Here is a 17,649-nt window from a genome sequence, read left to right as displayed (position 1 = left end):
AGAATGAATTTCATAGAGCCGACGCAAAAATACTAATAATGTTGTAAGATAAAGAAATCAATTTTTAATTTACACTGAAGAATATAATAATATTTTTATTTCCCTTCAGAATTATAAACAAGCAAGAGGAACGCCCCAGAGAAATGTTTCGAGCGTTTGGAATATAATATTATGTAATATTAAATATACTGATGATATTTATTACGTATGATTGTTTGAGTATTTATTACTTGACTTTCTAAATAAGCTGCATACGTCAGGATAACTAAGATTAGAGAGAAAGTATATCAATACCGTTTTTGTAATTCATACAGAGATCGTAATTTGCAATGTTCTGCTTACCTTTAATCTCTTATATTGTCTTACTGCTTGGTAAATATTTGTATGTGTTTTCTTGAATAAGCTATAATTTATTTTTCATTAGAAGTATTGAGCTTCGATAAAATTTTGTTATCATGTACAAAGTGCATGGAGAAAATGTATCGATTCTGCCCTAACGGTACCTTTCTGGTATAGTTATCATACGCTTTCATTTTGTAATGGCTCAAAAAAGATAAAACAACATGGAAAAATGGAACTTTACCTCAAACCTTATATTTTCAACTTAGTACGAAGCTTTACTAATAGTGTATGTTTGCGATATAATTTCAAAGTAAAGTTTAAACCTTACATTTGATTTACAATACTTTAAAGCCAATGTTAATAAAATCCATACATAAAAAATGTTATATTTGATAAACAATATACTATTGTACAGCCAAGTATCCAGAAATATATATTTTGTGTAGTTTAAAATACTGGATTTTTTACAGTGTTGTTTAAAAAACTAAATATTCTACAGTTTATTCAATTTCAATACAAATAGCAAGATATCGACGTTGAAGAGATTCTTATGCTATTTTGCCAAATTCAAGTAGAAATACACACAATTTTATGAGCAAAACATAATATGAAACACTCCGTTTTAAATGAATAGGACACTTTTGTTAAGCTCCAATGTGTCTTTTTCTCTAATTATTCATGAAGAGTTATTGTTTGGAAAACCTTACAATATCACAGTTGTAAAAGAAATGGTCTTCGAATCCCTTAACTCCAAATATTTCCATTTTCTATATTATGATAACAGATTGTAACAAAATACGTTATAACAACAAGAGTTAAACACTTGGTTCAGAAGAATTAGTAACCCGTGACGTTTCTTCGATTGTACCATTCTCTAAAACAGGTGCTTTTCTGTTTTTCTTTGTAGACTAACATGTAAAATGTTTACTTATATACGAATTTAAATATTACTGGATTTATACAGATGCACGAGTGTCTGTTCAGCTTTCACAGTGTATCGTGTAATCGAGCAGCAGCCTTTGTTAATTTGTGTAATAAAGTTAAATAAAACAAGAAAAAACAAACGCCACACGCAGAAACTTTTAGATAAATGTTTATAAATCAGTATCGTTATAGATAAGATAAACTGGATAAAAAGGTCTTACTTGTGACTCTCTTAAAAGAGACAAGAATGTCACATAGAACTAAAGTCTTCACATTACTTCTTACAGACTACATCAGTAACTGTTGACGTTAAAGTGCAACAGGGCTTTCACACAAAGTGTTTTTGCTTAAAGACAAATTATCATCATCATTATGTGTGGTTGTCCATCAATATAAATATAAGTTTCACAAACATATAGAGCAGTTTTTAATCATTTATGTTTTACCGAAAATACGATATAATCAAGTAGATTGTTTTGTAGCTAAGCGCTGATGTTTCAGAGGTAACAGATAAAAACGTATTAAAGTAAATAAGTTTACATTATCAACCTTAAAATCGCCCCATGACTGAGAAGAGTTCGAGAACGGACGTTTCAATTACTAAATAATTTAAATAAAAGTAGCAACTTAAGAATCTTAATTTTTTGCTTAGAAAAACGAGTTACGTCTTTATATGTCGTGATAGAACAAGTAATAATTACTTTGAAACTGTGAATTTATAAAGTATACATTAAATAGAATAAAACGTTTAAAAAAACGTAACCAGGCATCAACAAGACCTTGCAATAATACAAAGATATGAAAAGATATTTTGATATAATCATAGAGGGCGTGTCACATCCATTTTTTTCATTCGTAAGTCATTCAAGAATAGTAATTTTTCAGTAATTTATTTTGGAATTCGTTGTCCAAGATCATGAAACACTTGGAATCCGTTGTCGTAAGTCAGGAAACACATTAAAAATTTTATTTCAGAAAACAACGTAGCTTATTATTTCTTGAGATTCATCACTTTGAAGAGATGATGGTTACAACATAATTAGATAATATTACATAACTGGAATCATTTATAACACCACTAAAATAAGTATCTCTGTTAAAACGAACTTTACCTACGCTTATATGGACTTTCATTTCTGTAGATAGAATGATTATCACTGAAAGAACAATTTATTATCATAATGTTTAATACGCACTTTTAATGAGTGGGATGTTATAGCTTTTGTTTTCTCTAGATGTACACTTACAGTATCAAAATGTTCTAAACTATAGGGTAAAAAGAACAAGTCTCTTTCATAACTTATTTAAATAAAGTTAATTTTTAGTCAATGTTATTATTTGTTGTTTTTCAACTTTAATTTACTGATATTAAAACTAGGCTGATATTGATTCTAAAATATATTGTTATGATTATGGTAATCGTGTCCCTACTACGAAACTGTCGTTTGTTATCTAGTAAGGTGTTTCATTCAAAACATTTCACTTTATTACTTTTGCCATTAAAAAAGATCTTGAACTGGTGCTAAATTTTCGTTTTCTTCATTTCTTTCGGTTGTCTTCTGATGAACCAGGCGATAAAAAGTCTTATCAAATATTCGAGAAAGAGTCTGATAATGGAAGTTTAATGTTCCAAGACAATTTTTGTTTATTAATTTGAAAAAAGAAATAATGTAAGCAAATATGACAAATGAAGAAATATTAACGTCTTTCTGGACAACTAATAAAGTTCGAGATTAATATTCTATCCAGATAAAGTGCGCAAAATGTAAGATTTATTATATGGACTTTCATTTCTGTAGATAGAATAATTATCACTGAAAGAACAATTTATTATCATAATGTTTAATTCGCACTTTTAATGAGTGGGATGTTATGGTTTAAATCGTGTATCCTTCTGTATATTTATTAACATATTTCTAAACACCTCCATACGTTAAATAGACTTATCGTGTAGATGTTTATAATTATTGTTACTGAATTACACTAAACTTTACAACTTTATGTTTGTTGAATCTCCCCAAAAAAAAAACCAACACAAAGTTGATTTTATGAAATTGAATACATTTCGAAGCCATACAAAAGCCTCATGTGATTGATGGTGTATTCAATTACGTTACTTTAAATAAAAGAATGTGTATTTTTTGCCCGTAAAATAGTGAGTATATATTGTTCGTTTGTTTGTTCCTTCTGCTCCTATGTACGATAAACATAGCTCACCTTCATAGAGTGAAAATAGATAATACATACTGTCATTTCACTTTCCATCAACCTTCAACAAAAATGAGATCCGAGCAAGATATGGATATTAATTCTAACATCAAACTTAATTATTAAGTATCTGTCCGACTTCAGAAATGAAAATGTCTACCTCCAAACAGTTTTACTGCTTTAAGTTTAAACAAACAGTCTTTTTAGTGTAATTCATACAGATCATTAAGTTAGTTGGAAACCAAGGTAATCACTTGCGGGCTGATATTTTATTATTGTAAATTGTAGTTGTTATGCTGTAAAAATTATTGTTTTTCATATATTTTTTAACATAATAGAAACCTTTTAATATATTTATGGTTACACTTACTTATGTAGCAAAACTTCTTAAAATGATTTTGTCGTTAAATCTAAACGAAAAATATAATACTTTGTTTTGACTTACTTTGAAGAGTTTTTTTAACTGAAAACTATATGGTATTTGAGAAAGTTATATATAAATAAACTGGATGAAGTTAGTAACATACAAAGGAGTTGCAAAATAATTTCCATCAAATCCTATCGCGTAATTTTCGCTTATGTACCGCGATGTGTAAGTCCCGTTGATTAAGTGTATGCGTAACAATGTAATGTCTTTTAGTCAGATTTACATGTGTGATTCCATCTAGTTATATTTTGTAAAACTATTTTAGTGCTTTAACAAAATCCTAACTTTTTTAACTGTTTCTAACAGAACCGAAGATCCTCGGTAACTAAATGGAAGTGTCTTGATAAAATTGAAGTACATAAAATATCAATTGATGTAGAAGGTATATGTTCTAGGTCTTACATGTACAAAAACGGAAGTATATAAAAATGACTTTAGGACGTAAAATAACTACTCCAGGTCTTTTGCGTTTCTACCAAGTGGTTAATAGACTGGTATTTTTTAAAACCATATTCTCCATTTTTATTATATGGTTAAAGTAACTTCCGTTTCAGCATGTGCTATCACTTTAAATAAAGCGTTGTCGTTGAATGTTCCACTTTAACCTGAATATATATGTTGCATAAATATTAAATATATATTTAAATATATAAACAGTGTAGTGAATGCTGTAACTAGTGGTATTATTTGTATTGTGTACAGAGTATTTTTAGGGCAAAAACTATATATACATACATATATTATAGAATTGTATTTTTGTGGGTATGTATATGGTTTTGAAACTTAATTATATGTAATATCTTTCCATCACTTAGTCCTTAGCTGGAAAGAGCCTTAAAGTCACTTACACAAAATTATGTACATTACTTTCAGTTGCAGATGAAGTTAAAAATAGATATGTTTATTCAGTGATTAAATCTGTATATAAGGTTAATGGTCTGAATGTTGTGTATAGTTATAAAATGCATATGAAAGTACATAATTACAAACGTGTACAGTGGCTTCTGTCATACATGTTACCTAGAAATCCCAAATATGTAAATAGTTGACTTGCTGTGTGAACAGTACTGATGTTATTGTACGTGTGTACGTGTTACATAGAATTAATAAAATTTACTGCTGGTAAAATCCTTTTATGAATTTTGTTTCCAGAATAACAAGTCTTCATTTGAACTGTGAAATGTGATTTTATTTCTTGCCTGAATTTAGTATTCAATAACTCAAGTGAATAAGTAACAAGACGAGTGTAAGGATCCGTCATTTGCCACACATAAATATGTGAATGGTACAACAACATGTTAAAATAACCTGAACAGTAACAAAAATATAAAAAAAACACTTAGGTGTGAAAAAACGTGCGGGCCAAAACAAGATTGAGTGTGTAACATAATGAATAAAATCAAAATTGACGACCAAAATGAGTTAACGAAGTAGCGATTTTTGGTTTAATTTGGGGCATGCCCAATACGTAGCCAAACTAATTAATTAATGAATATTTGCTGTAAAATTCTTATCAATGCTACGAGTATAGCTAACCAGTTTGGTCGTCAGTTTTAATTCTGTTCCTTTCAGTTCACACACTCAAGCCTTTGCTTTTTGATTGCATCTTTTTCACACCTAAGGGTTTTTTGTTTAAACATTGTGACTTTTTGTTAACGCACCAACAAACCACAACATGTGAGAAAGTGACACACGATATAACCAACATTAGCTTAAGGATCACAGCCCTATTACTTGGAACAGACCTTTACAGAACCACCTAGATTATTTATAGTACATTTTGTTTGGGTTTCCTATACAGTGTTAATAACTCCTTTAGAGCAACGACATGGAATCTAGATTAACAGTTTCTTGTCATCACCCGTATGTAATTGATGCAGCCGTATTAAGCATCTTTATTTACGATAATTGCTTAAGATTATAACATGTAACACTAAACATTCCTCAATTAGGATAATTTCATAAGATTTATCAAAGTTGTGCTCAAAAGTTGGCAATGAATGATAAATAATAACTATCCACATGAACTGTTCATTTTGAAAACTTGAGTTAGAAACTACTAATTTAGTTTGCTTGGCCAAATCAGTAGTTATTTAACTGCAATATGCTTTCATCCTTATATGTTTTGCTACTCTCAATGAGCCGTCTTAATCCGAATGATAAAAACTAAAAATGGTCAACTTTCACTCTGAGGTAAAGCTGTAGTAAAAATGCTAGACAGATAGCTCACGTGTTTTGTTTTGTTTTTGCCTGGGCGTGCGCAAAATGCTTTGTTAAATTTGAGCTATTTTTGCTGAATAACTTTGCTCGTGTTGCTTATATTTAATCCAAATGATATTCCTAATTGTAGGTTGAAAAGATTTATAAGTGTATCAGATTTGTAAACAATCCATAAAATGTTAAGTACAGTTTCCTAATAAATAAAATTTCCGTACTTTTTGATGCGAAAAAAGGAAGAAACTCAATCAAAATTTGGTATGCGGAGTAAGAGTCCAGTAGAGCACATCCATGGCAAATATATATAATATTCTGGATTAACACAGTCCGAGCTACAGAAGGTAGAAAATTGCAAAACTGTCCGAATATGTCTTGCAGCAGGTTGTTTTTGCCGCACGACAGACTATCATGTGCCTTGAAATCTAGCTGCATGTTACACAGAAACATCCTTTCCTAACTGAAGACACTAATAGGACAAAATAAGAAACTTCCATTTTAACATTTCCCAAAACATTTTACCTTTTCAACAGAAAAGCCAAAGTTGTGTAGAAATTCTTAAATTCTATAAAATAGTAAAATAAATTCATAAAGAAACGTTACTTAATCTATCTGTCAAATGAGATACATATATTTATAGCTATAAACTACATATCATTGCTGTAAGTCGTACACATAAGAAACAGTTCTCTCCATTCTTGTATACTAACGGTAGTCACAACCAGTGAAAACTTTAAAAAAATAAAAACATAATATAATTTAAAATCCTTGAAATAGAATGGGAAAGGAAAGAAAAAGTTATTTTCAAATACGCAGTTTACTTAATTTTGAAAATAAATTAAATAACACGTATGGAATTGTGTCCTTTTCAAAATGGCCAAAAACTTGTACTGATTGTAAATATGGAGCGTATTATCCTAGGTTGCAATTCATGCTCTTCAGTTATAAAAATAAAAATGTCTGCGGTTAAAAAGATTTCAACTTATTAACTTAACTAGTATTACGATTGTGAATACTTAACCCACCTATCCGTAATTTCCATCCAAATCTATTTATTTAATCAAATGACTTCATCTCACTGACTATTGTTTCTCAACTTATAAACTGAAACTCAAAATAGCACCAAGGAAAGGTTGCAGTTCATTACTTTTATATTGTTACAATTAAGATAAATTTTGCCTCATTAAAAACTTTTTATTTTGATAGTATTAAGAGAAAAAATGACATATATACACCCATTAAATTTTGATAGTGATAAAATAAAAACACGGTTATTCGCTTTTATCTAAGCAGTATTGGTTGAAAATATTTCAAAAGTTTCCATATTTATTTTTCCAAATAATTAGTTCAAAAGGTTCATTACATTAGCTTTGTGACTAAAATAACTCCGATATGTTTTGTCATCTTTGTTTATTGTTTAGTTAACTTATAAATTAATTAATGTTTCATTTAGGGTATGAGACATTAGTTTGCACAGTATAACAAACCCTGTATCAGGAATGACTCTAGATTAACTCAATAAGTAGACTATTAACACATATATTAATAATAATGTTCCAATTACATCTGATCGTTTCCATTAAGAAGCAGTTAACTTGTAAAGTATGACAGTTTTTAACCTAAGTCTTAAATTGTTCAACATGAAAAAGAAATCGTAGTTTTTGTTACTATTGTTTAAGATATCGAAAACGCGGAACGAGTAATATAATGTGAACGTCTCTTACACTGTGCATAAGATATATAACGGAAGATATTTCTCTTACATTTAGAAAGAAATATTGGTAAAATAAGTAGTCGTTTAGTAACACAACAAATATTATTGTACGATTTTTATGTTCGGTTGATTATGTTAAAGATAAAGCTACACACTGGGCTACCCGTATTTTGTACATCAACTAGTACTGAAACCCAAGTTTTAACATCTTATACCCTCAGACATATCACTGAGCCACTGGGGATATTTAACCTGGTCTGTTTGATTGTTATAGGTCAATTTACAAAACACGTGATTAAAGTAACTAAGACTAATGATATCTACAACGTATACATATATATGAGATTATCTTTAGAGTTATACATTTTCATTAATTTTTCATAATTTAAATTAATTCTAATGGATTTTATATATATATACAATAATTTGTATTTTGAAATAAACATAATATAAATTTTACAAGTTCTTTCTTTAAGAATAATTTTTATTTGCTTTCTACAATGGAAAACTACAAAATGTGACAAGAATAACTAAAATGAGTCAATATGAAATGTTTAATTGTTGTAATGACAATGTCATTAAAAATACTCCATACGAAATTAAACAAAAATTAATATATATTAAGAAAATCATTTTGTAGCTGCAAGCAATAGCGAATTTCCAATGTGTCCTAAAAATTGTAGTGAATTAGTATGCGAGAGGATAAAGTTAGAAGCTTCCTTCTTCACGAACAATAAGAAACTTAATGCAATTAATGAAAACATAAATTATATATATGTATGTGTATATATATATATATAAGAAAACACGAATTACTTCTTTTCTTAGAAAATGTTCTTTATTTACAAAATCCTTCTTTATTTTAGTGGTTTCATACAACTACTTTTGAGCATAAAACAATTGTCCTGAATACCATTTAAAATGTAATTTAAGTACTACAGATAACTGAAAACAAATCTTAAGAGTCGTCTGTAAGGATATGAAACCGGTAAAATAAAAAAAGGACTTGGTGAAAAAGAACAGTTGGGTAAAATAGAAACTATTCGAGTTTATATATATATTAATTTTGAAGTGAAACTAACAACTTGAATTACGGTTTATATATTATATATATATGTATATACACATTTACATATTTATATGTTATTTTGATATTTTTAATCATATGTAATAAATAAAACAGAATCAAATGTAAAATACTTCATAGGTAACACCACACAGGATAATCTTTACTTTGGGAAATTGAGTTATACTTGTCTCTTGGTTCTGAATGAAAATACGTTAAAGTATGAAGGTAGGATAATTAAGTTATGGTTGTCTCTTGGTTCTTGATGAGGATAGGTTAAAGTCTGAAGGTAGGATAATTACGGTATGGTCGTCTGTTAATTCTAGATGAGGATACGTTAAAGTATGAAGGTAGGATAATTAAGTTAATGTTGTCTCTTGGTTCTGGATGAGGATAGGCTAAAGTATAAAGAAAGGTTAATTAAGTTATGGTTGTCTCTTAGTCCTGGATAAGAATAGGTTAAAGACTGAAGGTAGGATGATTGTTAAAGTTGTGTCTTGGTTCTGAATGAGGCTAGATTAAAGTCCGAATGCTAGATAATTAAGTTATGGCTGTCTCTTGGTTCTGGATAAAGATAGGCTAAAGTATGAAGGTAGGATTATCTCGAAGCACACACGTTATCACGGTAGATACAACATGATGAAAATCCAAGGAACAAGGAAGGAGAGAACTTAATTCTGAAACACAAAGTGTCGTTCTTTCAGTTTTTTACGATTTTTCTTTCACAGTCAGAATCATAGAAAAAGTTCAACGTTTTTATTTATGACAAAATATCACTTATTTGTTCCTTTCAGGGGTATAAAACATGTTTAAAACACAGTTTGCTCAACTTAGATTTCATTCAAAACACGACTTTCTTTTTCCGGAGTGGAAATATGATGCCTGAATTAGGACTTAAAACTTTGAACTAGCATATTGATCCCTGTCAAACAGCAGTCTCTTTGTCTCTTATGAGGACCTGGAAATGTTGCTGTTCTAAAAAAAAGTGAAATTAATATTTAACAGAATAAAACAAACTCAATTTATTTTACAAGACATTTTGTAACGGTAATCCTGACAGCATAAGAAAGCTTGTCCCAGATAAATACGGAAATAAAATATCAATACGTTTGTGTTTATTTGATTAGTTTTTTTATTGTTTATTTCTAAAATAATCACTTGATGCAGAAAGGTGATGATAATAATTAGGTTGTAAGATAAATTTATTGTTTTAGGTAAACAATCACGAATTTGTTTATCAAAAATTCGAAAATAACATTTTCTTTTACATATGTTTTTCTCAACTTAAATAACCTTTCACCCTACTTCTTTGCCATTTAAACATTAATTTATAATCAACTTACTCTCGAGGTATAAAGCCAGGTCGTTATCTCCTGCCTTTATTGCTAATTCTCTGGGTGTCATCCCCTAAGTAAAAAACAAACAAGACATTTGTCACTAACAGTTATTTTATTAAACACTTTAGGCAAATATTTAAGAACATTAAAACGCTTAAACATAACTATTTACTGTAAAACTAAAATGTATTTATGTGATTTATTAAATTCCTATGACGATAGTATATTTTACTATTGAATAGATGCTCATTGATTTTCATTGATACAATTACTGATATACTGTATAGGCAGGTTATGGTTACAGCATTCTCTAATTAACCCTTCTTTTTCTTCAGCTCACGCCCTCCATGGCCAGGTGGTTAAGACACTCCACTCATAATCCGAGGGTCGCGGGTTCGATTCCCCGTCACACCAAACATGCTCGTCCTTTTAGCCGTGGGAGCGTTATAATGAGATGGTCAATCCCACTATTCGTTGGTAAAAGAGTAGCCCAAGAGTTGGCGGTGAATGGTGATGACTAGCTGCCTTCCCTCTAGTCTTACACTGCAAAATTATGGACGGCTAGCGCAGATAGCCCTCGAGTAGCTTTGCGTAAAATTCAAACCAAACCAAACCTTCAGATCATTAATTCACAAACCTGTTTGTCAACTTTAGTCAGGGAAGCCCCTCCCGATACCAGAAGGTAACATATGGTTCGACGTTTGTACGCTGCAGCTTTGTGAAGTGCTGTTTGACCTCTAAAGGAAACAAAAGGTTAATGTCAGAAAAAAGAAAATCAGTCAATAGCTTATGAACAGAAATACTTTCTATATTCATGAAAACATAACAATTACATTGATGTGGTTTGTTGAGAAATGTACTTCAAAAGTATTTCCTATTGAACATACATGATGTTAGAAAAACACGTAGGTTCAAGATGTCAATCTCCAGGTGTCACCTTTATTTTACTTAATCACTTAAGTGTATTTTTACATATACATATATTTAGCCATTTCGAAAGTAAAAAGACCTAGACATACACTCTCACTATTGGCTACATTACACCGGAAATAATACGCTTACAACAGTGCATATAAAAATAGGTATTTTCTGGAAAACCGGTTGATCTTTATGATATAACTGAACTCCCTTTACATATAACTCTCATTCCAGTATACCACCATTACCAACTTTCCTTTGTATGGACTGATACAACGCAACATCAATCAAATCAACAGTAAGAACAACAAGGAAAAGAAAGTCCGTCACAACAATAAACTGGATAAATTAAGGTGCCAACAACAAAAAATGACACCAACATGATGAACCACCAACAAACCTCGTAATTAACAGATCCGACCGAAAAATTAAACAATGAAGAAATACATCTACTCAACAAAGAACTCAACTTCGCAGTAACTTCTAGAAATATTCCATCCATCGAAATGAAAGCCTGTCTGGAAGACCTAGCTATGAAACTGGTGATCCACTTTACACAAACTAAAAAAAAAAACAGCAACAGAAAACAATCACCAGAAAGAAGACAACTTCAACAACCAACAACCCATCTTTCCAGTTAGAACTGAAATCATCATTTCCCCTAAACACCTCAAAACAGTGTCTTAAACAACCTTCACAAAGAATTTTGACACAAAACCATCAACATAATTTTTCTCAGAAAACTGAAAAAACAACCTCACACGAAAAGTTGTTAATTCTATAAACAACTTAAAACAAGACAACAACATCAAAATTCTAAAAGTAAATAAAGGTAATGCTACATTTATAATGAACACCAATGAATACATTCAAATAATGAGCAACATCTTATCAGATACAAACAAATATAAAGTAATAAGCATAATCCAACAAAAAACACACGAAAACCAATTTAACAAAACACTGCTACAAATAAAAAAAAACAACACAATCTCAGAAAACGTTTATTCTTTCCTATGAAAGACCTATTCACGGACACCACAACTATACGGCACCTCCAAAGTTCAGAAATCCGATTGTCCACCACGACCCATTACGTCGACCTATGAATCATTTAACTACAACTTTGGTGAATATATAGGGTGGACATTTTCTAAATACATAACATCAGCCGGCTCCTTTTTCAAAGACTCTTAACATTAAATATATTCTTAATCAACTAAATCATAAAACCTTAATGGCCAGTTTTGATGTAATCTCCTCTTCACAGAAGTCCCAAAAACAGAAGCCTGCAAGACAGCTTTAGAACTTCATATCCAAAACCCCAACACATTGATATATATCTCCAATAACTAATAAGTAACCCTTATAGAATTCACTACCACCAAAACTAACTTTATGTTCAATAACCAAAACTACCTACAAATAAATGGCCTAAGTATAGAGAATTCTCTGTCATCAGTTCTAGCCAACATTTTTACGACACAGATTGAAGGCCCGGCATGAACAGGTGGTTAATGTACTCGACTCGTAATCTGAGGGTTGCGGGTTCGAATCCCCGTCACACCAAACATGCTCGTCCTTTCAGCCGTAGGGGCGTTACAATTTGACGTTCAATCCCACTATTCGATGATAAAAGAGTAGCCCAAGCGTTGATGGTGGGTGGCGATAATTAGCTGCCTGCCCTCTACTCTTACAATGCTAAATTAGGGAGGGCTAGCGGAGATAGCCCTCGTGTAGCTATGCGCGTAATTAAAAAACAACCATCACAAACTGAACCTGAAGCGATCAATTTAGCCTTCTACCAACCACTATACTGGTACAGGTATGTTGATGATACAGTTGCTGGATTTATATCTACAAAATACACATTCAGTTTCTTCAATCACATTAACTCGATACACCACATCATTAAGTTCACCTGTGAACAAGAATAAACTAACCAAATAACATTTCTTAACCTCAAGATTACAAGAACCGATACACAATTCAAAACAGAAATCCACAGAAAAATCACGTATACTGGACTATACATTCCCTGAGACTTAACACATTAAACAAAACAAAAACTCAACATATTAATAAACCAAATAAACACAGCCACAAAACGATGTTCACCTGATAAAATTAATGATGAAATCAACAAAATAAAACAACACTTCATCAACATCAACATATTTACTCATAAAATTATACGCACACACCTAGACCAACAACAAAAAAACAACAATAAATCCCAAAACACAACAAACTACAAAACCTTATACTGCTGCAGACTATATGTTCACGACATCAGCAAACAATTACCAACATTTGGAAAAAAAAACTTACAACAGAATACAACATTCCAATAAATACCAAATTTATTCAAAAACCAGGTACAAAATAAAGTCCATAGTTTGTAAAAACTACACTGACAAACAGAACACCAACATAATTGATAAACTACAATGCAAAAACTGCCACGACTTCTATATTGGAGAAACAAGCAGAAAAATGGAAACTAGATTCAAAAAACAACATCAATAACAACAAATAAAACAACACTTTCATACGGTTTTAGCACTGCAAATCAAGTAAACACAACATAACCATAGAAAACTCCCAAATACTAAGTAGAGAATCAAATATAAACAAACGCAAAATCAAAGAAGCCCTACTTATACAACAACTAAAACACAAAATTAAACCAATATAAAGGAACACCTTTATACCTGTACTAATTACCAAACATTCATCTGTAACGCCCCCTACAGTTCCGTACCCGTTTATACTCTTGTCACATGTGTCTCGCAACGGTCAGTTACAAACTCTTTCTGTTAACCTGAAGATGACCTAGGAAGGTCGAAATGTTGTTCTCTGCTTATCAATAAAAGTGTTAATAACAGTACCAGCCGTTCTGAGATACATTTTTATTTCAAGTGGGTCTCTCGTCATCAAGAAAGGTCTACCTTACGAAAGTGCTCGGATTACAGGGTTTTTATTTATTCCTATTAAACATGTATGCTAAATTAGATACATAAATAACAACATACTGCTTGAGAGACATATTTGGTAAGCTAAGTTCAATGCTAGACACTTTACTTCAGACCTTTTCTGTATAATGACAGTATAGATTTATTTTATTTTTAAATATAGTATAAAACAGGTGAAAATTGTTTTAACTACAAACAAGCAGGAAACGGTCATTCTACTCACTTTTCGTTATCTACCATATCCAACATGGCAGGAGGAGCTAAGTTGACAAAAATAGATCAGGATTAATATTATTACTAACTCTAAAACACTCAGCAAATGTTCACTAACACAACAATCAAACAAAACCTACAATAGTTACAAATAAAAAATCTTAACACTTCTAAGTGGAATTTGCACTCGGTAGGTTTATTTCAAAACATGAAAAACTATTGTACGTAGTGTGGCATACAAGTAGTTTTTATAAAACACCTTCTTCGTCACAAAAATACCCTTTCAGACCATTCGCTAATTCCATCACCAAACACATATTTAACATCTCTTCAGAGAAGGAAGAAAACAAATACGAATGAACTGAATGATATAAAAAAGGAACTTCATTATGAACATTTACGATTCATCATTGTCTTTTAAGGACTGAATCGTTAACATTTTATATTGAAAGGTGTATATTTATTAAAGTTTATTAGGAAAGCTAACATCACAATATTGAATGTGCAAGTACTTCATGATTTATTAATAAGAACCGCTAACATTACAGTACTGACGTGTAATAATTTTGAAAGTATTAATAGGAACCGCTAATATTATCAAAGAACATACTGAATCATTTTCTAGTGTTAATGGGAGCCGCTAACATTACGATATTGAAGATTGGACTCTTGTAGAACAAAGGAATATCAGAAGGTTATTACTGACCATTAGCAATAAGGTATCGAACAACATCTTTCTGTCCATATCGAGCTGCATGATGTAGGGCGGTCATTCCATATTGATCTATGGAAAGAAGGCTGTATCCACTATGGTGTAACGTTTGAAGCTGGGAGAGAGACGAGGTTAAATATCCCACTTGAGGGATTCGTTATTTTTAACCTCTTATATATAAAATTATACAGAGAAGAAACTTTCCAACAAGAATAATGAGCTTACAAATATATAAGAAATCTTTTAAAGAGAATTTTACTATTATAGTTTCTGTCACATCACTGAGAGTGGATGTAAAAAAGAAAAACTTTTATATGAGACTGACGCTTACATGTAACCTAAAAATTACAATAATTTAATATACAAATTTTCGATTAAATGTCAAGAAGATGCAGAACGGAAGAAATATGAAAAAAATTATGAAACGGTTAAACTTTGATCTGGGTAACTTTGTCCGCTCGACGATTTTTAGTTTTCGATGTTTCAAATGATTTCATGTATGCAATGCAAAACTACAAGAAACAGCTATTGAGACTAATGTATATTAGGTCATTGAAATCAAAGTGTTTCTAAGGCTTGAAATATAGGTAATAACTTCCTACCAGTCCTACGTCGCCTGCTTTAGAAGTAACTATCACATCTGAAATAACAAATTGAACAACTAATAAGTATTAATTATTAATACTTCAAAAACTAGAAACACTTTAAATAATAAATAGGAACTCGAATGCTTTTAAAAACGTATGAATTTCATTTAAATGTGTTACAGAAAACAATTAAAAATATAAATTGTGCACATTTAAATGAAGAACGTTTTAAAAGTAGTGATTTAAGTCACAATAAATTTGTATTCGTGTTCGATCAAACTGCTTTATTTCTTGGATATTAAACTATTTTGCGACTGGTTGAAACCAATCGACTATTTTTTCACCATATTTTAGTACATTAGGAAGTGTAATAAATCTACTTACAAATACATCAATTACAAAATTTGATATTCATATTTCGTGCGACACTTACCATCTGAGAATTTTTCTAAAACATTTCTGAAAAATAACAGAGAAATAGACTGTTGTTGAAATTGTTGTTTACTACAGTAAGATTCAAATTTCATACATTATACGTATTACCTATAAAACGTTTAATTGACACATATAATAATGATAGCCTATTCATTTTGCATAGAAAATAGTTATCTTGACAATTTCATTATGTGACTAATCGTACTGGTAAACTAGTAAACGCCTTAATTAATAATAATTTAAGAATCATTTTAAATAAAACTGGGATTTTGAAGGCGTGTGGTTCTTTGTTAAATTATTTTTAGTTCGTCACTCACGTATAAGTCTCAGAGCGTAGTTAATTGGAATTTAACTTACAATTGTTAGATGAATACATTTAGATGAATACATGTAGTGGCAGATGTGACAGATCACTTATTGTATCTTCCCTACGTTCTAATTTACAAACTCTTGGGCAAACGTGTTATTCAGGATATAGTTTATGGGTTAGTTAGTTGTGAAATAGCTCGGTAAAAATAAAAAAAGTTTCGTATTTCTTAACAAATCTGATTTTATATACCAGTTCATACGGTAGCAGAAGCAGATATCTTACGCCATATTGTGAATTATGTCTAAACTGACAGAGAAAAACACACCATTAGAAACGTTAGTTTCATTTAATCTGTTCAGTACTCGAAAAAGTCTACAGTATTGTCACTTAGTCATCTGCATTACATGAACATCAAGTACAGACTGCTAGAAGGACATTGGATGGAGCATAGTTCTGTCAAGGTGATTCTGAAAAGCACCATAAGTTAAACACAACGTCAGTAAGGCATTTTGTTTTCCTTATTCTTAACTGACACTAGCAATATCAGCTCGTGGCTTGTAGTTTATGATATCTGTAGACCTGTGGTACCACATGTGATTTAAGTTTACAGGTTGTTCCCAAGATTTTCCAGAGGGGATGAATTCGTATATATAGCGTTGTAATCTTTTCTATGTGCCCTCTCACCCAGTGGCATAGCGGTATGTCTGATTACTCACACTGTTAGAAACCAGGTTTCGATACCCCTGGTGGGCAGAGCACAGAAATTCTTTAAATGAACAAAGGATGAAATATACCAGTCAAATTCAATATACTAGCCAACTTCAATGTACCAGTCAACTTCAATACAAGTATGAAAACAACAAACGTTTTAAATGTTTCCAAAATAAACACTCAAATCACACTTGTTTGGTTTGATTATTCGTCCAAAATTACACGAAGTACTATCTTAATTTTAGACCGATAGACTACATGTTAAGTAGCTAGTGAGTAGCTAATTCACCATTTAATCTTGGGTTGATATATTTGAACAATGGGATTCTAGTGTTATTTTTAACCGATGTATATCCTCAAAGTGTGTAAAGCGAAGTATTTCTTACATCGGGACCCCAACCACATGTGTTAATGCCACATCACTAATATATATATATTAATAATTTTAATGATGATAAATAATTCTAATAAAACTCAACTGTGTTTCATTACGTCTGTTAGGTTTCTTTGAAATCCGCGCTAGCCGTCCCTAATTTAGTAGTGTAAGACTAGAAGG

The 17,649-nt window shown here is 30.8% G+C and overlaps 2 protein-coding genes across 10 annotated transcripts in view; one reads left to right on the top strand and one right to left on the bottom strand.

Moving 5' to 3' along the window:
* Positions 1-5,073, top strand: part of LOC143244989 (synaptotagmin-1-like) — a 39,568-nt gene extending 34,495 nt beyond the window's left edge. For all 4 annotated transcript variants that reach the window (XM_076490672.1, XM_076490693.1, XM_076490665.1 and 1 more), the window contains exon 10: positions 110-5,073. The gene's annotated coding sequence lies outside the window, so the exon portion shown is untranslated. The remainder of the gene's footprint in view (positions 1-109) is intronic.
* Positions 5,074-8,295: 3,222 nt separating this feature from the next.
* LOC143244972 (eye-specific diacylglycerol kinase-like) overlaps positions 8,296-17,649 on the bottom strand; it is a 324,629-nt gene continuing 315,275 nt past the window's right edge. For all 6 annotated transcript variants that reach the window (XM_076490645.1, XM_076490634.1, XM_076490655.1 and 3 more), the window contains 7 exons: positions 16,071-16,096; positions 15,653-15,690; positions 15,045-15,165; positions 14,349-14,385; positions 10,870-10,969; positions 10,239-10,302; positions 8,296-9,870 (listed from right to left, as the gene is read on the bottom strand). In XM_076490645.1, the coding sequence (XP_076346760.1) occupies positions 9,821-9,870; positions 10,239-10,302; positions 10,870-10,969; positions 14,349-14,385; positions 15,045-15,165; positions 15,653-15,690; positions 16,071-16,096 (436 nt within the window). In that variant the 3' untranslated portion in view covers positions 8,296-9,820. The remainder of the gene's footprint in view (positions 9,871-10,238; positions 10,303-10,869; positions 10,970-14,348; positions 14,386-15,044; positions 15,166-15,652; positions 15,691-16,070; positions 16,097-17,649) is intronic.

This window comes from Tachypleus tridentatus, chromosome 1 (genome assembly GCF_004210375.1).
Source record: "Tachypleus tridentatus isolate NWPU-2018 chromosome 1, ASM421037v1, whole genome shotgun sequence".
Lineage (NCBI taxonomy): Eukaryota > Metazoa > Arthropoda > Merostomata > Xiphosura > Limulidae > Tachypleus > Tachypleus tridentatus.
The sequence above is the reverse complement of the archived record's forward strand: the minus strand, read 5'-3'. Positions and strand labels throughout refer to the sequence as shown.